The following is a 26,008-nucleotide window of genomic DNA, read 5'->3' on the forward strand; positions in this document are numbered from 1 at the left end:
TCATGGATTGCAAACAGATCGAAATGCGTTTCCAAAAAATTGTTTTCGGAATCGCTAGAATTGGTGCATCTACGGTTCGATAGGAAGAACTCTGGTCTGAGCTACCAAGGTTATTTCTATAGGCTAAACTCAAGTTGATCCAGACCATGCATATGCAGGAGGAAATTATTGGAAAAAACTCAATGACCGTCATCGCTACCTGGAGATGTTGAATAACTGGCAATACTATGCCGGTACAAAATATTTCACTAATTTTATTTTGTAAAAAGATTCGCTGCTAACCTCCAGGCTAGATAGTGATTCGCTGCTAACCTTCAGGCTACTAATGATCGGAAGGAAAGCAGAATGTTGAAAATTTGTGCATAATTTGGTTTTCATCTTTAAATGCTTTGAAATACAATTTTGGCACAAATAAGCCTGCTGCACCCGAAAAGGAATTGTAACCATTTCACATAACATTTAACACAGTAACAACCAACCCAATTGCTAATTAAAATTTATAAATAAACTCCAAAGTAAGGTCTTAAGGTACTCACCCATCAAAGAAAGTTTTCTCTTGGACGAGCGATTTGTTGGAATCTCGGTACTAGAAAGTTCGACGATCTCGTGTTTCGGAACGTAAGATTGGTTGGATAAAGTCGAGTAGCTGTGATCATCATATACATTTCGCATTTTCACTTCGCAATTGGTGGTTATTTTATCTTCGCAATTGGTGGTTGGGTCTCCAAACTTCAGTTTCACCATAAAATTAGGCTTAATGACTTGTGGCTGAATTGTCGGCTCTTCAGTTTTCAACTCCACTTTGAGCTGGGGCGCGAGTGCAACTTGAACGGCCAATCCGAGGTTGAATGGTTCGATATTTTTATTATATCCGTTCGCACCGGCCACCAGCGCGTTTTCAACCTTTATATCCGACTTCAGTCGGCTCGCAGAAGAGGTAGATGATGAGGGCGATAAAGGAGGTGTATCCGTGAAGTAACCAGATGTTGCAGGTGAAGTTGCTATTCCTAACTTATCTTTGATTGGGGCTGTTATTTTTTCGGGGTCGTTCACATTCATCTTTCTCTTAGTGCAAAAACTTTCTTCGGCCTGTTCGTGTCGTAAAGCAGCACCAAGCTCATTAGCTTCATCCGGCATGCTGCTCTCAAAATTTTTCAAAAGTGCGACCTCATGTGGAGTCAAATCTGTAAAAATTATGGGATGTCCAAGAACTTCTTCCATATCATCGACATCAGCGATGCTCGAGACCTCTGAATGCGATGGAGTGTCATCCTCTACTTCCTTTGAGGACTTTTTATCAGAACGGCTCTCCACACCCGCATGAGGTGGAATATTTTTGGAGCATAAGGCGGAGGATAAAACGGCACGTTGTTCTTTACACCAAGAAGCAGTCCTACTCCGGCTGTCTTCACTTCTAGATCGAAGAGTGCGATTGACGAGAACTTGAAGAAGTGCAGTATCAGGCAAACTGTTTTGTTCGGTTGGAAGTTGTGCTAGGTTTGAAAATTTTTTGGAACCATTTGCTCGACAGGAACTGCAAGTAAACAGATTACACTCGCATTCATTCGTTGAAGACCAGAGTACGTCTTCTTCTTGCAAACGAACGGAATTGAACCAGCAATCTGTGTCAGTATTCATAGTAAAATTTTCATTGTGCCATATGTCAGCAAGGGTAGCGGGATCTTCATGATGTTCATAAATGTTCATTAAAGCTTGGGTGTCACTCAAGTCCTCGCTGTCAGGAAACAGTTCATCGTGAAGATTTTGTTCACAAGACTGATGGGTTGAAGTCAATGTTCTGAGAGCCGGATTGCAAATTTTACATCTGAATGAAGCTTTGCCACCGGAGGAGCGGTCGGGGGACACAGGCGCCATCAACGATTTGATTTTTTCCACTTTGGCTTTAATTTCAGGGTTTTCCAGGAGATGACGTTTATCACGTAGAAAAAAATTTATTTCTACGAGGGTGGGATCATCGAACAGGAAATGTTCATCTGAGGCAGCGCTGTGGAAGTAGGGTTTATTATGAGCTTTGATTTCCTCCGCTCCAGCAATCCATCCATTCATCTTTTCCAATACCTCCCGTAACATGGTGAGACTGCCACCGCTTGCCATGTTCAATCCGCTGACGGGTATCTGAAAGGAGCAGAAAATTTTACACATTAGTTTTTATTTGCAAATTTTAAGTAAGACTCAGCATAGCTAGCTGCAAAAAAGCATAGGTAATCAATTAGGTAAGGATTACTTTTTCTACAATAGAACAGGATGACTATTTTTTGAGATTAGGTAAAACGACTATTACTGTAAAGTTAGGCATATGCTATTTACACGACGGCAATGAACAGACATTGACGAGAATGAATCTTAGTGAATCATTGCGAAGAAGACACAGCAGTCACCAAGCCAGTCATAAGCATAGGCGAAGGAGGATTTGCTAAGGAAGCAAAATATTGTACGACCGTACGTGCTTCATTCTTTAGGAAAATCTAAGTACGACCATGCTGATATCGAAGGCAGAACTGATCCCGCTATCCAGAAATGAAGCTTATCTTCAATAGAAGTTGAGTTATTTTCAATAGAAGTTAAGTGGCGATTTACGATAAGAGACGAGCGTACTCCTAGCATAGAACTAGGCGCCGGAAAAAGGTACTCAGGTCCTCTGCACGATGACGGATAGTAAACAGGGATCTTAGCTAGCAACAGACTCCCTTTGAGCGTCATGCGCTCCCGTGTGAACCTCAACCTCGGCGATATAAAGCACCACGCTGGCGAGTGAGCGTAGGCTCGTAAATAAAAAAAAAAACATCGTAACAATTGCAGATAATTCGTTATATATTCGCGCCAAATCGGATGAAAACTATTCGATTGGCACATGCCATGAGCGCTAATTAAGAAACGTGTATGCACAAAGTAGAATTCAAATCGAAGCAACACATTTTTTCGAAAACTGGCTCCCTAACAGAAAAATATATATTGGCGTTAGTTCATACTGTGAAACAACATTGAAGTTTAGGGAATGAACTCAGCCAATTAAGGTCTGCATGACGGATTATTGCACAAGTATCAAGATTGCATAAGTATCATAATAATCTTGTGTGACCCAAACAAACCACCTTCCTGACAACCAAAGCAAACCAGGCTTAGTTAGCCCCGAAGCAACGGACGTCCAGAAACGAAGTGCATGCCACGGCACCACAAATCGTTCCGGTGCAACGAAGAACACACGTCGTAGACCATGGTTTAAAAACTATCGAGTTCCTATTGATAATGAATTCAATTGTGACTACAAAATGGTTGGGTAATATCTCAAACTAATATTGAAATCTTCCACTGTTGCAAGATTGCATAACTAATAACACATTAGAATGAATTCAATAATAAACGCTCGGAAGATTCACCTCAAGGAGACTGCCTGCATGATTAACGCAGATAAAATCTTAAAGGATTCCCATATTCGGTGTAGAGTTCACCTACAATGAGGTAAGAATTGTAACATTTCCCATCCTCTATGGAAGGCCGGAAGTTCTCTAACCACAAGACGTCCGTTCCAAGACACTGGACACAGAAAACCTGAACTCTGGACGATTGCTAAACTCCTCTCGCTTTAATTCATTACAGGCAGGAACGAAAAGACCAACACAAACATAATAATTAGGTTCATACTAACGTAGCTCTTCCAATTCGAATAAATTGAGTTTAAACGATAATTAATATAAATGCATTAATTTACACGAATTTCATTCAATTAAAAAAATATATAGGTTTTTATTTTCAGCAGCCTTTCTAATTGTGAATGGAAATTTATAAGTTAATAAATTGAAACTGGAACTGTTAGGGACCTTTCAAGTGACGTTATACAATGAAGGCAGCATTCCCGAGGAGTTAAAAGACAGTGAAGCTAGCGATGGTTTCAGGGCATCATAGAGAAACAAGAGCATAGTGTGTGGGTATGGGTATGCCAAAAATGAGAGCGAGGTCCCATTGCGTATGGGAGCACACACTCGCGCACTCACACACTCTATAGGGGCACTGAACCTAGCCTGCATTTCGGCTGCTCTACAAGATTTTCTATCAGCTGCTTCTACTACAGTATAATAACGAGTTCAATTCCGTATGAAATAAATAACTGGAGTTATACCAGAGCAAGGTTGTTCGCGTTGAGGAATAAAAGTGATATGCGCGAAAAACGTAATTGGCTGAAATTTTTAGAGACCATAATCGAGTATTCAAAACATTTGAAACGAAAAGACGAGCATCAATATAATCGTATATAAAGCCGCTGATAATGGACATTAGAGACTGGAACCCATATATATTGAAGTCCTAATGAAAAGCGAATACACACCGAAATATCGATAGATTCATGACTGCTCAATTATTGATACGAATTACATGACAGAGAAACACGGAACAGGCTCCCTGATTCTTCTCTACTTGCGAATAAGAGCTGAAGACTTGAGTATTTTAACGCTTGTGCGTATCTGCACTGCTATGGGTAAACCGGCATTCAGAAATTAAACCCACCCTTACAATTCTGAGAAGAAGCTTGCACGAAGTGACTGCAGGAATGACGCTGAGCCAAAGGTCACGTGTTGTGCTGACTCAGAATCAATAGAGGGTTGTGTCAGACTAGACCAACATCAGTTGATTCGCATGGGAATTTTCCTTATTTTGTGTCCATTCATCAAGCTCTCCCCCATGATGGTAAGGAAAACGATTTGAAACATAATAGAGAGCAACGAAATTGTAACCAAAATAATTAGGGAAATAAATAGTAATCACATCCGATCGAAATCAACAGCTGGTTTACCGTAAAAAAATTCAATAGAATTATATGAAAAAGAAACGGTTATTCCCATTGAAATTAATGAGCAGGTAACATGTCCCTCGTCGCCCCAATCAATGATAGGGTTGATAGGTCCTTTCAGCTATCACTGATAAGCCAACAAACAGAATTCTATCGATCACTTACATTCCATTCATTGAGTACTCAACGTCATTTTGTTAAATAATTGTCAAATACAATGAACTTTCGTCCTTATAGTTATCATAAATATCGTAAGTCACAAAATCTCAACGTTTCCATGGACCATGACAGCCCCATAAGAAAATCTCTCCACGCTGTACGAGAAAAAGGAATGCAATTCAGCAATTCAACGATGTTCACAATTATTAGATTTGGATGTATACTCATATTACATACGTATAAACTTCATGTTTCTTTTTTTTATTACGCTGACAACATGAAATAAAATCATTTAACGAGGCAAATATATAATCGAGTATTTTAAATCAATACCCAATTGACAACACTAAATCAATACTTCTAAATTACTGCAGTATCTGTCAAAATTACAACAAAAAACGCATGATCAGTTAGCGCGCGCAAAAGAAATGATACAAAAGACATGCGAGACATGGCGCATGATATCCCAAGAGTTTAGAGTTTAAAGGGCCGGCCGGCATTGCTGCCTGGTATTTAAACTTGCAACACGTTTCGCGAGCGGCATGCCGGCAAGAGCGGTAAACATGTCGACAGCAATTAAAGTAAGCCACACCATGATTATTGAAACTATCGTTTTTTCTTGTTTCTTTTCTAAATCATTAATGAAAAAAGCTTCTGAGCTAAGATGTTGCTAGTATTACTAGGAAATATTTGATTAATAATGAAAGTCCTTTTCTTACCGTTCACATTTTATAGAATCTTGTACCGTTGCAATGACCTATACGGTGGTACGAGTCAGATTCATACAATCGACACAGAATGGATGAGATTTGTCTACATAAATATATTAGCACGGATTGAAATAATCAACTTTTTTTGAGATTGTCAATTAACTAATGCATTAATATTTTGAGCCCAGAAATCGGCGAAAGGTAAAATCAAAGCTGCATTGAATACCGGAGATGATAACTATACCGATTTCGTTTCAACTTCAGGTGCCGGTCGGCACTGAGCAAGCCGCTGTTCATGGGGGAACTAAGCATTTCAGAAACGAAATTTATAATAACTTAGTAGTCGCATTTCGAAAGCTCTGGAAATTTGCACCGAATTTGGAAAATCCAAATACACTAATGCCATGGTTTAATAGGTATTCATTTTCATTATAAAGGGATAAAATGGTCTGGCGATTCGAGGGTTACAGTTCGGGTCATCTAAACGAGTTACACATACATTGCTTCCTAGGACGGTCCTGGCTTTTCAATAAAATTTAAGACAACGTGATTGATTGAACAAAAATATTGACCTAGCCTATATACTATTGAACTAGTAGTTAAATTTGACCTAGATGCTGCCACTTAAAAATAAGCTTTGAAATGTGTTGATGAAATAAGAAAGCATTACCACTTCTAAGTAGGCTAACAGAAACGGGTAACTTGGTATGCCAAGTTGGTTAGAATACCGATTTAGGTATAACACGCTAGCTAGGCTACGTTTCTAGCCACTAGCCAGAATGGACGCGGGAAGTCGAATTAAACTCAATTATGCTGACCTGTGAAAAATCTAGGGAGTCATCGAAGATTTCAATTGAATTGTTGAACTTGCTGCGACGTTGATCCGTCCGATAATTCTTAACAGAAGGACTTCTATTCAAACTTCTTACACGTAGCCGCGTCATGGTGTCGACATCAGAATTTAGACGAGGAAAATTGCGGTAATTAGGCTAACACCGAGAGTCACAACAAAAATTTGAAATAAATGTCACTGGAACTTTTTTCTTCTTCAATGAAATAACGCTTTTAGTCTAAATTTTTAGAAATAAGGTGCTTAGTTAAAAGTTCAATGATATTCACTGGATATTCAATCAAACATTACAGGAAATGAGATGAAAGTACAAACAGATGTGCAGTGCTGAAATTTTAGTGCACTGACTTAATAAAGAAATTTATATTTGCAGATATATTTGATAAAGTCATAGTCACAAAACTTGACAAGCTTTGATTTTCAGTTTTAGGCAAGTATCGGGTTATGGTCGTTGCGGGTGTGGTATCAAACCCGGGATGTAGCACGGTGCGCACCACCAACCAACACCGTGGTCTCGCCTCTACTGACTGCTAGCGCGAAGAGCACTGCGATATGAGGCGGGAAGCGAGGAGACTTGTTCTGTGTTGCCATTGACAAACGAACGGTGCTGCCGCACTGGTGACGGACGGGAATTGCAGGAATTCTACTCGCTATCAGTCATCAGGATATTGCAAATATGTCAATACTATTTAACATTTACTAGTATAGAATGTGTGTAACTGATATTAATTATAAATAAAGGACTGCACCAGCTAGTTTGATATTTTCAGTGATAAAATTGTTATATTTTGTTTGAATACCATTATGAACATTGATAAGTACATAACAAATCATTTATAATTTATTTAGGAATGTGATTGTGAATAAACGGATACGTTATCGAAGTTAACAGCTACCACACGACGGTCAAGACCCAATGGTTCTCAGAAATATATAATCACTAAAATAGTTTACCGATCTACCTACTCAACATCGAAGTGAATATTCGCAGTCAATTTATAAAGTATAGAAAGCTGGCATTGAACTCTGTTACGGGTACCAACCGAAAGAGGGCTCATTGTAAGCTGGTACCGCCTGCGGAGAGTTTTCTTCGAGACGCAATGCTTATGCGGCATTCTGTTTTAACAGATAGCACCAGTGCCGGCTTGCGTTTTCAAGAATTACAGTAAAAGTACGCAACGAATTAGAAAAAAATGTATATCAATTAAATGCTGACATTATTTTGCGAACATTTGCTGTGCATTTTTTGTACAAAACTGAGTACTTGCAGAGATTTAAGCGAAAGTGAGGCTTGGGTGATCAGCCGACGCTTGGCAACTATCCGGGAATGCCAGCCGCTTCTACATCAACTGACTCGCTCTTTCGAAAGACGGGCAGAAAGATGCGAGTTTCCATGAAAACTCCCAGACAGGTTGCCGCTAAACGCTACTTTAGCAGTTAACTGTTATCTTTTGAATTACCTTTTTACAGAGAGAGGGCACACGAAAACATAAACACTGTTGATCATTGTAGGCTTCATTACCCACACTGAGTCTGCCGGCATTTGAGGTGAGTGTGGTGACTAAAATGATACAATGCACAAAAATATTCCCCATAGCTCTTCATCCCAGGAATTATTAAACAAGATTTAGATTTATTTTACACTTGTTCTCATGCCCTACAGTTTTTACTGCACCAGTAATGTTTAAAAATTTACTCGTCCTTAATCTCGGCCTTCAAAATCAAAGGTCAAAGCTATCGAACTTTGAAAGCGAGGCATGCAAGCAAGACACTCGTAGAATGAGATGCTAGTCATGGACTCGGGTATATTGCCTGCGGAATATATTCCATAAATTGAAGGGGAGAACATAGGCCACCCCAGCTGCCGCAGGAATCTTGACGAGTGCGTCAGTGCTGAGGACTGCTGTGTTTATGATGAACGTGGACTCCTTTAGGCTGATAAAAACCATTGGTCTGAGGAGAATAGCGATGAGGATAACAATAGGAGGACGTTTGTTGTCGTGTGACGCTTTTATGGTATCGATGGTAGCGAGTGATGGCCGAGATGTAATGTAAATTGAAATGTTGAAAGATTCCTTTATGTTATGCACAATTCAAACCAATAAATTAACTGTATAAATAGATAAATAAATAAATAAAATAAAGTACTACCTCCAATAAAGTAGCTAAAACGCAAAAGAAAACTTTGACACAACGAAGACATAATTTCATTTGGAAAATTTATGGTGTTGGTTGGTACCGAGCTGGTACTCCTAGGCTATCAAAAATCAACGAAATACCACGGTTGATAATTGAACACAATAATTAGATATTAATTACGTACTGTAAATAAATAAGAATGGGACAGTAGCTAAATATAACCATTAAAATGGTACTCAATAAAGATCTCTGAGACGCAAAAGAAACTGTCACACGCACAAGCAAAGCCAGATAAGACGGAACGTGATTGGACGCAAGCAACCAGCAACGCGAATAGATGAAGGAAAGTTTAGGGGATTGCCAGACACTAGGCCAGTAATTTGACAGAAGAGGGGACCCAAAATATGCAAGCAAGATTTATTTATTCGGTCGCGCGCTCACATGGCCGAAAATAAAAGCCCAACATTGGTCTCAAGATTACGACGCACTCTAAACGCCCATGCTCTTGCTAAGTTCATATCTGGTCCATACGAAAAAGATGCAGGGATTCTGACAAGCGGTCTTGGCAAGAATTCATCATTGAAGATCAGTAGCGGGCAGGAAAAATGTATTGAAAGAAGGTATTAGAAATTGCCAGCGCAATTACAATGAAATATAGATAAGTGGAACGGGCAGCAAAAGTCAAAGACGATTTTATATTTTCCCCAATAATGGGAAATAGCGAGTGTAAACCATGAGTATAAAAAAAAATAAACGCCTAATTTAGAGACAGAAGTGTGATGAGTCAACTACGTCTTCCATTCTGGCGCCACTGACGCAGCTTTTCAATGCCAAAGCACGCTTCACGTGCGCTTGATAAGCAACTAACGAACGTCCAAACTTTGTAGTAGGACAGTACTGAAAAGTCTTTGGGTACAAGATAATTTGCATTTAACCCAGCAGCAAGGTAATTCAGGGCGAAACGAAGGTTATTTCTCACAAGAGCAATCAATGGCGGAGGCAGACAAGGTTGGCATAAAATTCACTAACCAGAAATGTAAAGTTCAAGACAAAAACATTCAAATGATTGTGTCGTTTCAGAAAGGTGCGAGCACCAAATCACTCAATATTTTTAATTTCCCATCAAGAAAGATAGTACAACATAACAAACATTATGTATAAAATTGTGTTACAACGCAAGGAATATTTTATTATGAACAATATTCCTGTACCTATAATAAGAAGCTTAGGATTTCAAGAAACGTGATCAAGGAAACCACAGCGCTTATGACGGCTTTATCTCGAAGGACGTTGGTCTCACAAAATGTTGAGGACCTCTCATTGTCAGCAAGGTCGTCAACGAAGAATACCTACTGATTAACGACAACTAGAAGGAAATAAGTATACAATATTCCGATCATTTTCATTCACAAATGAAAGTCCTAGTTCCGAGTATTTTCATTGCTGCTCAGTCGGATACTATTTCACCAGAGTGCAACCATACGTATATATCAGGCAGACGAAAGAACAACTAGTCGCACGAATCGACAATATTCAAGATCTATCGGTCCGCGCAATAAATTTTGTAGAAGTTTATTTCAAATTCTTAAATTGCATTCTTCATGTAATGAGGCTCATGCTTGAATAAATTTTAATAAATATCAATCCTGAAACAAATAGCAGTAGTGATAAAAATCAATAAAAGACGTAACTACGCTTAATAATTTAGATTACGAACTGAGTGCAGGGGACTCGTGAATTTCTTAAGAAATAATTCGGCATAACAATCCCTGCCCCTTATCACGTAAGAGAAGTGAAAGTTACGCAATCTTATGTAGTTGCCATTGCCTCGATAATTTGTTGTGCTTTGCTGGAGAATCATATAGCAACAGATTCTTTTTAAAGTTGAAAAAATGAGCAGCTCACTTAATGATAAAATTGATCAGAGTAGCACTGAGACAGGGAGTCTTTGAATGCGAATAGCAAATGCATATTAATGATACAAACTGATCCATTCACAGGACCATCGCAATAATTGCAGCACGCAGGCGAACGTGATAACTTCTTCAAGGATGCTGATGTTCTTCAACCTTCAGCAGATAAAGTGACCAAGTCGCGCGTCTACCAACGCTTGGCGCCGCCGACAGTTACCAATTGAGCAAGAGCAACATAGATCTTACAAGCATTCACGTAACAGGTGCCAGATTAAATTTGATCGTATTTATATTCACTTCTTTGAAAGGCAGTCAATTCAAATGAAGTCAACTTTATGCTCGGGATCAATAAAATAGTTGATACTAGAGGATTACTTAATTTATTTTTGAAAAAGATGACAAATGTCTGGCATGGAGATTTAATCAATTGATTTTCGATTTCAATAGATGTTATCGGTCGTCATACAAAAGACACTACAAGATGTCAGAAGTCGTTCGCGTTCAGACGAAATAAAAGAAATTCGAGGCACGAATGCCCACTATCGGCCCAAGAGCACAATTGTAGATAGAAGCTCTTACGAAAAACGTGATGGGTAAAATTGTACAGGTAGTGTGCAGGAGTTAGCGATAGGCGGCAATGAGAACAGTGATGTCATATCGTCTCCTCCAGAACGCACGGTTGATATCAATAGATAACACCAATTACAGCTCTTATCTCACACTTGTTCTCTCAATACTGCTGGTACGTATGGACAGCCAAGCACTTTATGTAAATGCAACATTCTCATATTTCTACAACATTTTGAACTGGTGATAACGATTAAAACAAATTTGTTATACATTTTTCAATAAATGAAAGAATTTCTAACAATTTTGTTAGTACATTTAAATAAATAATTCGGGTTCCAGCGGCTCAACCATGAATAACAAGGTCTACTGCTTAAAATACCACATTTTCTGAATTATTATTCAGTCAAAAAAGCAAACAATTTGGATTGAGACAGCAGTAATGTCATGCCATTCAAAAACCTCAGAGTATCAAGGTTTACAGCAAGCATTAATTAACCATACGGCATTACAATTTCAAATTTGACCATAAATTCACTGGTAATTATATTAAATTCAACGTTAACATAAAATTCCCACGACCATAAATGTTTGTCGCAATATATATCATGAATTCGATAGAAGCTCAAGGTCAGTAATACTACCAAAATGAGAAGATCAGAAAAGACAAACAAATCGTAGTGAAAGAGCGGCTAGAGTCGCCATATGTCTGCGGGTGTAAAGAGGGTGCGAGTAAAGAGAGACAGCGCGCAGACGACGCCGGCAAGAGAACTAAAGAATGAGAGAGCAACGAATAAAAAAAAGGAAGAGAGAAGCAGGAGGGAGGGCGAGAGGGGGCGCTAGCTGCTCACGTGGCATGTTAGTTCGCCGGCCGGTGCGCACAGTATGACTGTTCCTGTTGCGATTCTGCCAGCTTCACCGTACGTACGTACATGCCGGTCACTGAGCAAGCCCAGGGACGAAATCGCTTAGGCTATACGTAAATGAGCTGGTAATTCTACATTAATTAGTGATGAATAAATAGGACAATTCCATCTTTATTTAACTCGACTATCAAGAGGAAAGAACCGATGCACCAATATCGAAATGATATACATGATATCGATTGTAACACATGGGTGACCATTAAAAAACAAACGAAAAACAAACTGACCAAGCAAAGCGGAGCTGAAAATACAGACTTATTGTTTTAACAAATCAATTAAATTTGACATTGATTTAGACGATGTAAATATATTATTCAGAATAGCACAGAATGCCGATAACACTCGAAAAAAAATACTATAAAAATGAAAGTGGGCAACAATGAGCTTGCAATAGTAGGACCAGTCGTTACTCTGTGAAGAATAGTACAAGAGGTGCTCCAAATGACTATCAGTAGCAGCTGGTTAGTTCTGTACCGGCACTCCCACGACACTCAACAGTTCGCCGCTGCCACTCAACGCCGTTGATAACGATAATGATACGCCCGTTTATCTATCGTAGTAGTATAGTTGTACGCTTTTCTTTTCAATGGCCTAGATGATATCCATTTACCATTATGCCAATGAATTTACTTTTCATAGTGAATTGATCGTACATACGGCTTCCGATAACGTAGAGATGAAACTAAGCTTAATGAAGAGCTGATCTCAATTGAATTCCTGCACCTGCTATAGACGGTCAAACGGATGACTGCTAGCCAAATTAATGAGTGATGCTGGCGATCCACATATTTTTACTGCTTTTTCGCATTTATGAAAAAAATGCCCTATTGTGCTCGTCATGTCCGTCTGTCTGTCCTCGACTTCACGTTTTCGTCGACGAGAAAATGCGCGCTCAATCACTCACTGCAGTGAGTACTGAGCTATATTGTTTATAGTTTACTTACACAATACCTATGGTGGACGATATAAACTTTCTGCCACCCAAACAACAGGTAAAAGATAATATTGGCGTGAATAATGCCTCAATAAAAACATAATATGCCCTTCGTTTTTAATACCTCACGTAAATGTCGTAAAAATCCTTCAAATATTATGTAAAGCATTATTGATAGAACATTAGTTCACAAATGCATGTACATCGCGAGATCACACGTACCTCAATGCAATGTTCGAGCAACAGATCGCAGTTAATCCTTATACAAGACATGGAAAAGTCGGCATAAACAACACACCAATTCGCAACAATAATTTGCAAGACTTTTACGTCACGATTCCAGCGGGCATTTAACAAGTGGCGTTCTAACCAGATGAGCAGGCCAGTCCCTTTAATAGCTTGGAGCGACGCGCGCAACATGTTGCAACTCGATCACCAGAATATTGCACCAAAAGATTCGGCGAAACGAAGCAAAGACACTTTGGCAGAGCCAACTAACTCCACAGTCAGTTTATCTAATGTTGAAACAACCGCGAGTGCTAAAATGTTTGGTAAATAATCACATGGTTTTAGAGATATTCACAAATAGATATCCAGCAATGGCGCCAGTAGCATACGGTTGGCAGCACTGTTTCCCGCGCACGACCGCTGTCGTCCTTGAGAAGTTGAGAGCAGGATAGAGGCGCGGACACGCACATACGCACGTACGGGAGCTTTGACTCTTGAATTCTTGAAAATTAAACAAGATATGCAACGAATTTTGGCTTGTTTTTACGCAAAAATCTATATTGAATATCGTTTCAGTGTCTATCATATTCCATTGCTTGGAAAAAGATATTATAAGCGTAATGGAAGCAATAGTTATATTCAATGAGTAATAATTTTACTATCTTTATAGCGCCGCGTGATACGAATGCACAGCAACTGATCAGGAGATTTACAGTCCCCCAATAATGTGTCTTAACCCCCATCATCCAGGACGCTTGCGATTATACTATGTCAGAGTACCGAAAAGGTGTGTATTTACAATGCAAAGCAAAGCGAACGCAAGAATTGCACCATAGCAGTGCTCCACAACCACTAGCCTGGTGCAATGTACAGCCACCTGAGGAAGTCGTGCGTAGAATCGATGGGGAGTTGGAAGAATATTCGCGTTGTTTTCCTCCTTTTGATAATATCTAATGTATGAAGATAAGACTCGTCAGGTTTCCGTAAATTTGTATGAACCCCATGCGTTCAAACGGATCAAAGTATTAATGCAAGAATGGTGGAGTACTCAAGTCAACAAACAATGAAACTTGACGAACATCAATGAAATGGTATATGCTGAAAAAGCGTTCCTACGAATATATTAAGTGGGACCTGAGTAGGTGATGGCATACCCACAGCGAGGAGGAATTCGCCATTGAGCATATATGAAGACATTGCAATGATGTTAGCGATATCGCATGAAGCCAACGACAGAACCTCTTTACTGAGAATTTATAATCAAGTAGCAGCTCGGCTGGCCTTGTGGGCTAAAGAACTGTACCCACACAGAAATGAAATTTAACTTTCGAGATATCGTTGCTGGCCGGTTAAAAAAATATTCATGTTTGTAAGTTCCAGCTTGAATTGTATTGTACAAAATCGCAAATAAAAAGTATTCATTCCCGGCAATTTTTCTACAACGCATAAATGAGGCTGTTAAGCAGACGAAGAAGCAATAATTTCAATATAAACGATGGAATATAGTCAAGAACCAGCAAGACGCAAAACAAAACAAAGCATTGGTCTAGAAGTCAACATCCGAATCGAAGGTCGGCGGCATGAGCTGCAGCGGATTTGGCAGCTGCAGAGACTGCGTAGATCAGCTGCACTGCATAGATGCAACGAGCCACGCACACGACTAGCGTGTCCAGGAAGTGTGGAATGAACGCGCGTGTTCGAACACGATATGAACGTAGCCCGCGAATGCCGGTCACATCGAATAGTTATACATTAGACGTCAGGAAATCACTGCCGGAACTAATTCACTATCAGATGCAATGTAATATTGGGATTTGGAATTGAAATCTCCGTTTCCAAGTGTGCTAGGCCTAATTAGAATTGGAGACCGTTCGATCACGAGTGAAATTACGGAAGATTGCGTGATGTTTTATACATTGAATCGTTAGTGGCAAAATGGAATTGGCATTGATGGAGCACATGGGTACTTATGATGGTAAAAGTTGTGGATAAAGCATGAATGCGGAAACATTGTTTCATAATTTGAAAAGCAGATCAGACACGAACGTCATTCAACTTTGGCATAGAAACTAAGAGGAGTGATTAGGTAATTCCTAAACTAACAAAAATGCGCTAACATTGTGATTTAAGCAAAACATTAACACGAAAAATAAAGTCTTTAAAATGAGGATAACGACTCAGCAGTCAATCAAAAATGGTAAATGATACCGGTACTTACATTTCAAACGTTGCCAAAATTGGAGAATGATCCGGAACGCCGGTGGAATGGCCAGCTATTTTATGGCAAAAGAAGCATGCATGGAGCTGGTTAAACTTCGTCCGCGGTATCCTATGTTCCTTAGATGAAATTTGCTCACGTTTACTACGTGAACTTGAAGATGAGTCTTCCACAGTCTTTTAATATGGTGAGCCACAAAGGCCGAGAGAACCCGTCGCACCAGCTCCTCAATGCCTTATCCAGAGGAGCGTACACACTGCACGAGCGTCGAGCCTGAACTAACAAGTTTGCTACAGCAGCATCCTACCTCAACTTCCTACTGACCCAAAGGTTGGGTTTCGATCAAAAAGAGGCGTTTCTTTTCTCAGGGATGGCCCTTGGAACTTACTCCCGTGAATATTTTACAAATTTAGAGAACGTGATTCATGGAGTATCTCGACGCCATTTCCTAAACTGTATGCCAGCTTTTAAGCGAATTAAAAGTAAAAAAAAAGAAGTACCAGACTGTACGCAATAAAATATGGAAATGACATACTATAAAGAATGTAAGAAGTGGTATGTATTCCGTTTTCTATTTGTGAAACCAAATAAAATGTAGGCTCTAAAATTTTTTAAATAATTCATTAAACTGTTAAAAAGAAATTAAAAAATCAGAAACTTGTTTCACGTTATACGAAGATTAATATGAAATGCGATTGAACAGATCATTAAATTGAATACCTACTAATAATGTATACAATTAAAATCATTGGCTAATAAATTGTAAGACAAGAAGAAAGGTGCAACTTCCACAGGGAGGAGGAGCATATGATGGGAAGTGTCCGGGTCGTTCACACGTTCCAGATCAAAAACGCAAACATAGGTAACTCCTTGGTAGCTCACTATCCGGCCTTGTGAGCCTTGGGAATTGGGATAGAAGAACACAAGTTGCTGGCAATTTCTTCAACCTAGCCTACTAGTGGTCTATCCGCGAGATGGGGACCTAAAATGATTATTTTGGCATTTACTCAGTTGTATGATCTATGATCTAGTAGCGCAAACTGATGCAAATATATCTTTTCGAAAATTTATTACACTAAAAAATTTAATTTCACTTCGAAATCCAAAGCTTTCATCTATTGATTTCGTGAATAATTATCCATTTGCTGAATAAATTAAGCCTTACCTATCTTTGTGAATACGGGAAAATAGAGAATCCAACAAAATCAGTTAGATTATAGGATACAAGACATTTCTATGCAATAATCGATAGACATTTAAAAAGCTGAGAGCTTCGAGACCTACAAGATGCTTCTAAGGTAAACAATTTTAAGTAATAAAACATTGTGTTGATCTTTAGATTACCTTCAAACTTTCCATACATGCACGAGAAATTTCGTGTTCCTATGAGGCTATGAACAATGTACAGTAGGCTAGGTACGGAAATTGCCAGTGGTGCAGTTCCCTATGCTATTGGGGTTAAACCTAAAAAATGAAAAGAACAACAATAGAACACTATTAAGATAAGCGTTAATAATCTCGAGTTCACCTTGTGCGCAGGGAGTTAAGACACATACTTTCAAAATATATATAACGCAAAATATAACGACGCTATACGAAGGCGACTTCTTATCTATTGAAGTACTAGCTACTAGGCTACTAGCTAATTGAACGTTTTACCGGTTATATTCTTCTTCGTAGTCGAAGTCAGAATTCCGGGTATCAACGCTTGTCAGTTTATGGGGCCAAATTGAGCGATTTTTTTCTCGATTACGAAAATCAGATCAGACTGCAATGTTTTATCTATTTTAGGTATCAGACATTCAAATGCCGGAAAAAAAGTATTTGCGAGAGCTCATGGAAATGGCTATCTATCGATGTGACAACTATCGCTAACCTTGAAATGATCGAAAAATGCCATCAAATATATCATTCGTTCAATAGTTTGGATTGCAAATTTATCGAATTAAAAACTGTGTTTTCTCAGTTTTTTTTTATCATTTTTTATTCATTCGCTTCACTCCTGGTTCACTATAATATTGTGCGAATAAGTCGATAATTTATTCGTCTGAATTATTCCTTATCCATAAAAATGCCATGAAGAAACTTGTACGTGGATAGATAAACTAACAAACGTGTTGAAATGTATAATTAATATTTGTGGAAATATTTATATTTGGAAGATATAAAAATAAAGAAAAACACTAACTACATATAATTAATTATAAGTTGGTTTGTTACCTGTTATGCCTGGATAGCTTCAGCTAAGCTCTCTCGTAATTACTATGCATTTGGGTAATAAATAAAACCTTAAGTATAATATGTTTTCAGTATTGACGCTCACATATTTTAAGATGTATGAGTACCCGATGCCACGGTGTACCTAATTTTGAGATAGAAAAATATTTTAGTTTCAGGCAGGTGAATTCAGCGATCCTCTGCTCTGAGAAATCTTTCGAGAGCGACGACTTCAAGTCTCTATTCTGTATTTTCTCTCCGTCATTTGGTGACACCGATGCATTACATTAATTCAGTTCCAAATAAATAACTTTTTCTTAACAAAAGTTCACAGTGTTGCGGGAATTTCTGTATCCATAAAACGATTTTTAAAGGTTCGTCATTTTAGAGAGCATCTTCAGTTCTGGGTAGGCAACTAACTTTGTTGGGGGAACCACCAAACCCCCATGTTCCCCTCAAAAACCCCCCAACCTAAACTATCCCTACCAACCCCCGACGATAAATCACAACAAATGAAACATAGATGAAACTGTCCAATTTATTGCAAATAGGGCAAATAAATCTGCACTACTCATTTGTTTCTGATTTTTCCACAAATCGTTTTTTATCGTTTATCTTTAAATCGTTTCTTCTCATTTCAATAGTGAAATATTTTTTCAGCCAGCCGTATGTTCCAGAAGCAAACAAGCGCAGTTTGAGATGAAGACATCAATTAAGCCTAACGCGCCTGTGACTTCAGTTGGGCGGCATGCAGCTATGCTTCACTCACTGTACATGTCAGCTCGTCATCTGTAATTTGAATGTCTTTCCTATCTTTTTGGCATCCTTTTCTTAGATAAGAAATTTTCAAACTAGAAAAAAAACGCCAAAAATTTACAGTCTGACAGTCGGTAGCGGAAATTGAATTGTAACAAAACTTCTTATATCGAAATTGAATTTGTTTTAAACGTCATCTAAGTTTAAAAAACGCAAAGTTTAAAAACGCTCATTTATTGATGTCCGCAGGGAACTGTGCTTCCAGAACAATGGTTGCTATTGTTTGTTAGACATGAATGATTTTTCGATGAATACCGAATAAATAAACATCTATGAGTTACAATAGTTTCTGCAACAATCCAGTGCACAATAATACTAAAGTGTAAATTGAAGTTTCATAATTATTTATCTAGAAACTAGCAAGTTCATACAATTATTGAACTCGGGTTTGGTCACCAAAAATGTATCGTTAAAATATTGCCAGCCTTATTGGGTATCGTAATATATTTTGCCGAACGTATCCAGACGAAGAATAAGAAGTATAACTACAAGACATAATTAAAATGTATTATCAACTTTAATAAAAATTCTAAACAGCTGATTATGCACCATTAAAATGTTCTATTATCTAGATTAATTCCATGACGGCAAACTGTGTATTGAGGTCTGAAAAATTAAATAACTTGGATTAAAACATTCATTCCGATAGCGAATCATGAAATCGCGCATCATGCAGCGTGTTTTTCTGACCAAACAATATATAGTAACGCAATCGAGAAAAATATGATAATTGATGCACTTCATACTCAATACAAGGAAAAAAATCAAAATTCCGTTTCAAAATTTAACTTTGATCACTAGTATTAGGTTTGTTATTGTGTTTAAATTTTGGTAATAATATCGGATGACCAACTCACATCCGATGGAATTTTGCTTCATTTTTCAACCGAGTGCACCCTATAATGAAAATACTCTTATATACATTGAACTAGCAGGTTAGTCTATCGTGGCCCGCGCTCAATAATCCCTGCAATTTGATAATCCCGTTATTGTGAATACCGTCATACAAACTTTCCCTAATCCCAGTTTTAACAATTAAGTTCATTTAAGGTAATTACAAAAATACCCATGCAAATCCGCATTTTACATGGAACATAGAACTCATATATGACTCTCGATTTAAAAAGAATATTTAGCGTGTTTAAAAATGGATGTATATTTAAAAATTGTTAAATGAAATTTCAATATTACTCCAAACATTTTCTCCCGTTCTTACAGTCTTAGCCTAGTCTCTCACTAAGAAGCTACCATAATGTTTGATGCTCCAGGTTTTTGGAAAAATTCACACACACACAAACTTTGGCGAATTACAAGTAATTACGTCACATGAACAATAACTAGTACTAATAAAAGAATGGAGGATATTGCAGACAACAACCCTCATAAAAGTCGGTGATCACTTTTCCAACATGTCAAAATGAACAGATTCGTGAAATCTTAGCTGTATATACTCTCAAATGTTGAACAAATAAACTGACTTCAAGATATTATGACATCTTTTAAGCAAACTCCATCAAAATCTCGCCAGAGCCCGTTTGTTTCGTAACATCCAATACGTGCAGCATACTCAAAGAACTCGTGCACAAAGTTTCAACGCATCGACGAGAATCGGATAAAACTGTCTCCAACTCGGCCACGAAAAATTATTACACTCTACAAAATAGATCTTTTCGATATTCTTATTGAACTACTTCAATAAAGTTTTCTTTTTAACAAGATTCGAGCATTACAGTGGTTCACAGCTAAGTCTTCTTCACATCAAATGCAGTGATCTACTATTGAGCCATGGTGTTGTGTTCCCTGGAACTTCTTCCCGAAATTCAAATTCGTACTGATCAGTCCCTCCCCACCTCAATAATTGCTGATCTTTGTCGATAAACTGATCGATGGTTTTCTTGTCAGCAAATCGAATTTTTTCGGCTGAACTGCTAGGAAGCCATGAGTAAATGAGCTTCCACACTGCTTGAATGATCCAGGGCATGTCGTAGAGAATAACTTTGCTGAGCATCCACGGGTGGTAGAACTTGAAAAGCTTGATCAGGTGCCGCACAAACTGGAGGTCTACGTTTTCTAGACCGGCGTCACTCAGGTCGAATACCACCGTAACTTTTTTCCCATATTCTTCTCTTTCTATTCTGTCAAGCCAGTAACTTAGAAGTCGTTTCACCTCAATAAATTCAAACATTTGTTTCTCGTACTTGCGCACCGAAAAAATTAATAGCTTACATCCTTCCCTGTCCCTATTGTGCGCGAACATCCCTCCTTCTGATAGTAGCCTACGGTCAACATCTCTAGACCTCAAATCGTTAACGCGGAATTTCTTTCTCCATCGTAAGGCTTCGATGGCAGTTTTAACAGCCAAATCTTCAGAGCCGTTCTGCAATAAGAACCTCCTGATGTATAGATCATCGTGTTCTATTCTTGCGACGTCTCTGTCGTCGAAGAAGTCGACATCGAAACTGGCGACCTCCGAAAGGATCGCCGACCGAAGGGAAGAAACGTCCGTCTCTGTAGGTCCTTCGAAAGTGGCTGAAGGACTCATGGCCGACTAGTTGCTGATTGATCTTCAGCGGCGGTTTCACAACTGATTTATTTTCCTCAATTGTCGATCAAATTATGATAGCTTAACTTATGGTATTGTTCAGATACGTTCATTCTTTAAATCATTAGGTATGAAGAACTTCTTCAACTGTTTACAGGAGCTAGAAAAGTGTTTCTAGCATGTAGAAGGAATCGAGAATCTTCATTTTCATAAAAACTTCTCACAGCTGCCGGTTTCTGTTGCCTGAAACTGAAAAATTTTTGGATTAAACATCCAATATGTGAATGGTAAACACAAGATATTAAATAAAGATCAATTCAAAGTAAAAAGACAGGTGAAATTGCGAACAAACAGGTCACATATACATACGATCCTTTTTTTCAAATGCATAGATTTGAGGTAAAGTTTAACCTGTTTCATAAATTTTACAAAACGTCACAGTTTAGTGCCTAAACGAAGAGATAATCGAAGAAAAATTAATCAAGTGGAACATTTTATTTCTTCAGGCTGAAGTACATAATGCAAGACCCCAACAATGAGGTTTTGGGGTCAGGAACTGTCGTGGCTGATACTGGAGGAGAGGGAGACGGGGAGAGTTGACACCTTGGGTGCTATCACTTTCATTCGGCCACTCTCTGCGGTCGAAGGTTGTTCCTGATTTTAAAACTATAAAATATGTCTTATTCTTCCTCTACGAAAACAAGATCTTGGTTCTACAAGTATATTAGGTCAAAAATATGAGCAGACTGTAATCTAACATTTAAATTAAAATCACACTTAAGACGTCAATGTCAAAGGTTCCAAACTTTTACTGTCGTGTGACATTCAACAAGTTTCAAAGCCCTCGTGCGTGCAGTTAAATAGATGATAACGAGATGACAGAATATTACTGAACGTTTCAATTTTAAGCGCAAATATAATGCCACCCAAGTTAGATCACACATTTTAATTTCCATAGAAAATTCTAAATTTATGTTGCATCATAGGTGAAATACTTCAAACTCAAATCACACTTTAATGCAAAGATAAGCCAGTTTATTCAAGAGTTTAGGCGAGTAGTTAGGTTGGATAATTAGCATGTATAATTAAAGTTTGACTAAAAATTTCAGGACATATTGATAACCTAACAACACTAATTGCATAGATTGACACACACAGAAAAGTTATGTTTTGTGTGCTTTGTTTCTTTAAACCCGAGGAACTTGGATATACTGCTAGGCTTTAAATTTAATGTACATCCTTTTTGAGCAACTATATATACCGTTAGAGGTAAATGCACTCTCAGTTCTGAACTGGCCTTTAGTTGAGCTGACTTGCACAATCCAATCCCCTCTCTTCTCTCTCTAATTTACTCACACGGTACAAGATAAAAACGAAAAACATCCCAAAAAGAGTAAAGAGCAAATAGTAAACTGCTACTCACACAACCAGGTACAGGATACCTAGAAATTCAAAATAAAATGTCTGACAAACGAGGCGAGGAGCCTCTTGCAACTGCAGACTGGGGTAACGCTTTCACGCAACTATAAGGTTGGTGAGCTGGAGACCTGCACCCCGATCTGCTGGTTGCCAACACTCATCGTGCTGGTAAAAAAGTGCCCTACTCTCCAGGTTACCAGGTCACTTCCTACATTCTATAAAACCATAATTCTTCGCACATTCTTGTACATGTGAATCCTACATTAGTTAACTCGAGTACTTCATCGGTCAACATCGTCTTGGTGTGAATTGTAAGATACAACGATTGAGGTATGCTATAGTATTATGCTCAAAATGCTCAATCTATATATGCCATTTTGCTCAGTGAAAAATTATTATCCGGCATATATATGTAGCTTTGGTGAATAGAAAATCTCTTTGGATTCATGACCCAGAATGAAAATAAATATGGAATAATAAGTTAGAGACTTGATGCCCACCTTTACCAGGAAACTGAATAGTTTCTATCAAAACTGTCGCTAACACCTTGCTGGCATTCAAATTCACCACTGCATTTCAGTTGTTTTAGTTTAAGTAATAGGTTTTTCGACCATCGACAAAGGACGGGTGATTCAAACATCTCATTCCCTTAATGGACCAACAGGTGCAGCGCGGGGTGCCTCCCCTTCGAATGGACATGAAAAAAGGGGTGTGAGGTCTAAGAGACCGCATTTTATTTCCCAAATATTGATCAATGATCTACAACTTCTTCTCAATGCGCTTCAAGGTGAATGTTGTTATATTTATCTACAAATGTAACCTGAAACTATTCTCACGGCAATGACATACAACTTTCGTGTGCTGATAGAACCCTCTGACTAGACAGAGATCCTGTAAATGAAGGGACTTTCATCGTTAATGGAAAATGATACGATGAGATGAGGAAGACAGGGCTGCTGCATATAAGTGGTTGTATCGATAGCGATAAACAGACGACAGCTTCTGCACCAACTTAAATTGGAATGGGGGACTCGGCACCACAAAATCAATTATGTTTTACGAGAAGGAAGCTCGGGATCAATATGGTGAGATGTTGCACTGTGATGTGCTGGGGTGACGTGATGCGTACTTTATTTGTGAAGGGGTGCAGGGTTGTCCGTCTCGACTCTATTTAAGTTTGTTTATGAGACTTTTGGGGTCAAACCAAGTAGTTTACAAAAATTACACGAAAATTCTTCAGTGAATGTCAAAAAAATATGTAGGGACATTTTCCTGTCCATCTGGGAATTAAAACTCGACGAACTAGATGCAGTTTTATAGATTAAGCGTCGAATACAAAATTAAAAATATTGAAAGAGAGAAAAATTATCCGTTGCATTTTGAATTGTTGAATCGCAACAAATGCTGGGAACAATTTAATTGGTCGTTGGAAATAATCCGTCCTCTAGCGAGACTATCGTTAACTCAATTTCGAGAGTCTGAACATTTATCAGCAAACTTATTATTATGCTTAAATTCACTGGAATTAAAATGCTACTCTCATCCGCAATAAGGGAAGGAAGAGGGTGACTCACCCCTCAGTGATTCACGGTAAAGGGTGTGTGGCCGCATCCCTGGGGGCACTCAAACAATTTTGGATGCAGAAAATATTTTTTTCCGGAATCTACCAATGCAATAGATTGTAGCTGCAATTGTGGAATATTTAGATTTTATTTGAATTGAAGAGTTAGATTTTTCTCATATTTAAACCTAGACTTAATTGTGATGCAACTCGGTTGGTCGCACACAACGTATTCCTCGAAACACGACATACTTAACTCAAATGCAATAATTTCACTTGATCCCTTTGCCTGAAACCATGTTTTTTGATAGTGCTTTCACATGCACAATTCTAAGCTCAACTCTCAAACTTAATTACCTTAGAACTATGATATTATTCACTAAATTCTTTTGTCCAAAATCATATTTTCTAGGAAGTAACTTACAAAAATAAAATATGTTTCCCGAGCGCATGTTCCAGTATCCCGAGGAAGCGGACACGAAACTAATTTTTACATACATTGTCAACAGAACATTTGAATTACTTTTTAAACGTTGAAAGCTTCAGTTTCATAAGGCTGATCATGTATATTTCTAGGTTGATTATGAGTAAGAATTTCAAAGAGATGGATTCCAGTAAAATAGGTTCAGGATGGCCCCGTACGAGGTGAGGTGTTCTCCCGATGAGTCAGCGCGAGGCATGTCATGAGTCAGATGCCAGCCGAGGGATTCACGCCACGGGCAAGCGCTGCCACACGCCTTTATTGTCTGCATGAGATTAGTTTAGTAATAAAATATTTACTGTAGTATCTATTTTAGAGTCTGTTATTGTGTTTATTAGAGTATAATCGTTCGAATATGGTAAATAATTACTAATAAATTGATTGTACAAGTGTTTAATAAATTAATTATCAAGAGCGAATGACCATCGTCGACTCAGGAATAGAACAGAGATTACTTTGCTACAATAGAAACGATCGCTTCCACTTTCCATGATTTGTAATAATGTACAAGTCCCCACCCCCCAAACGGGGTACGTCGGCAAGTTACCCATGCTCCATGCTACTCATGTATCTGCGATACATGAGTATATGTCGTTTATAAGGGGAATAATTATTAATAAGTGATACAGTATCACTTCTTGATTTTACCCTCAAACCGCAACATGTCAGACAGGATTTAGTGCGGTTCTCATAGGCCCACGAAGGTGTTTCTTTTTTTGTACAGCTTCATTTTCAGTCTATAGATATTAATTTGAATTTCAAAGAGTTCTTGGCAATTGAAAGTGTTGCTTCGGTTGACCCGTTATGTACGGGAACAATTTTTTACAGATTAATTTTATGGTTTACATGGAGACCATGGTTATTTTTCTAGTTTACACGGTCTCGGTTATTTTTATGGTTTACATGGTCTCGGTTTTGAGCTATTCTTCTCACCTCTTTAACATTCCCCATAAATTGCATCATATACATCCCCATTTCATAGCCAAAACAGTTGCCTTACTGTATGAGTATTCACTGTCCTTATTTGCATGATGACGCAATATATTAAGCGCGGCTGTGAACGTTTACTTATGCTCTAGCAACAAATTATGTAATAAATAATATCGTAAAAACCTCGGATATTTGTTCACTAAATAATTTTGTCATGTTATCCCCAAGCTTCAGTTTAAGACTACAAGAATCTCTCAAAACTGGTAAATTAAATTTATTTTGAAGCCTTATACTCTTTTCATGTTATTTTTAAGCTACACGTTCGTAATTCACTTCACTCGACTAATTTCCGTTGTCAATGCCTTTTGAACTTGACTTAACTATTTTCTACGTTGAGTTGAGAAAAAACTTTAAAAATTAAAAACAGTTATTCGCAAAGAACTTAATAACGCAAACATTTAGCAAAACGTAAATCCGTACACTTCATCCCAGTGAAACTGTCGACCGGCGGTTGAGAACACGGGCCAATATCTGCCATACTTAGCGAGAAACCCGCTAGGGGCCCGTGACCCGCAGTGGGCTCGCTGCCCC

General features: G+C 38.3%; 2 protein-coding genes across 3 annotated transcripts in view; both read right to left on the reverse strand.

Moving 5' to 3' along the window:
- Positions 1-16,081, reverse strand: part of LOC108671700 — a 31,165-nt gene extending 15,084 nt beyond the window's left edge. The window contains exons 1-2 of one of the 2 annotated variants that reach the window (XM_018159270.2): positions 15,452-16,081; positions 537-2,136 (exon numbers count right to left, since the gene is read on the reverse strand). In XM_018159270.2, the coding sequence (XP_018014759.1) occupies positions 537-2,115 (1,579 nt within the window). In that variant the 5' untranslated portion in view covers positions 2,116-2,136; positions 15,452-16,081. Of the gene's footprint in view, positions 1-536; positions 2,137-6,494; positions 7,038-15,451 lie in introns of those variants that run through there. The other variant, XM_018159269.2, reaches the window with a different exon arrangement.
- Positions 16,082-19,263: 3,182 nt separating this feature from the next.
- LOC108671703 (motile sperm domain-containing protein 2-like) lies at positions 19,264-22,560 on the reverse strand. The gene is made up of 2 exons (XM_018159274.2): positions 22,450-22,560; positions 19,264-21,275 (listed from the first exon to the last, which is right to left on the reverse strand). Exon 2 carries the CDS (start codon positions 21,024-21,026, stop codon positions 20,238-20,240), a length of 789 nt encoding a protein of 262 aa, XP_018014763.1. The 5' UTR covers positions 21,027-21,275; positions 22,450-22,560; the 3' UTR covers positions 19,264-20,237.
- Between the last annotated feature and the right edge of the window lie 3,448 nt (positions 22,561-26,008).

The sequence above is a fragment of the Hyalella azteca genome, unplaced genomic scaffold (genome assembly GCF_000764305.2).
Source record: "Hyalella azteca isolate HAZT.00-mixed unplaced genomic scaffold, Hazt_2.0.2 contig9004, whole genome shotgun sequence".
NCBI lineage: Eukaryota > Metazoa > Arthropoda > Malacostraca > Amphipoda > Hyalellidae > Hyalella > Hyalella azteca.

Coding starts and splice junctions, on each gene's coding strand:
- LOC108671703 (XM_018159274.2), bottom strand. CDS start 21,026: ATGAGTCCTTCAGCCACTTTCGAAGGACCTACAGAGACGGACGTTTCT.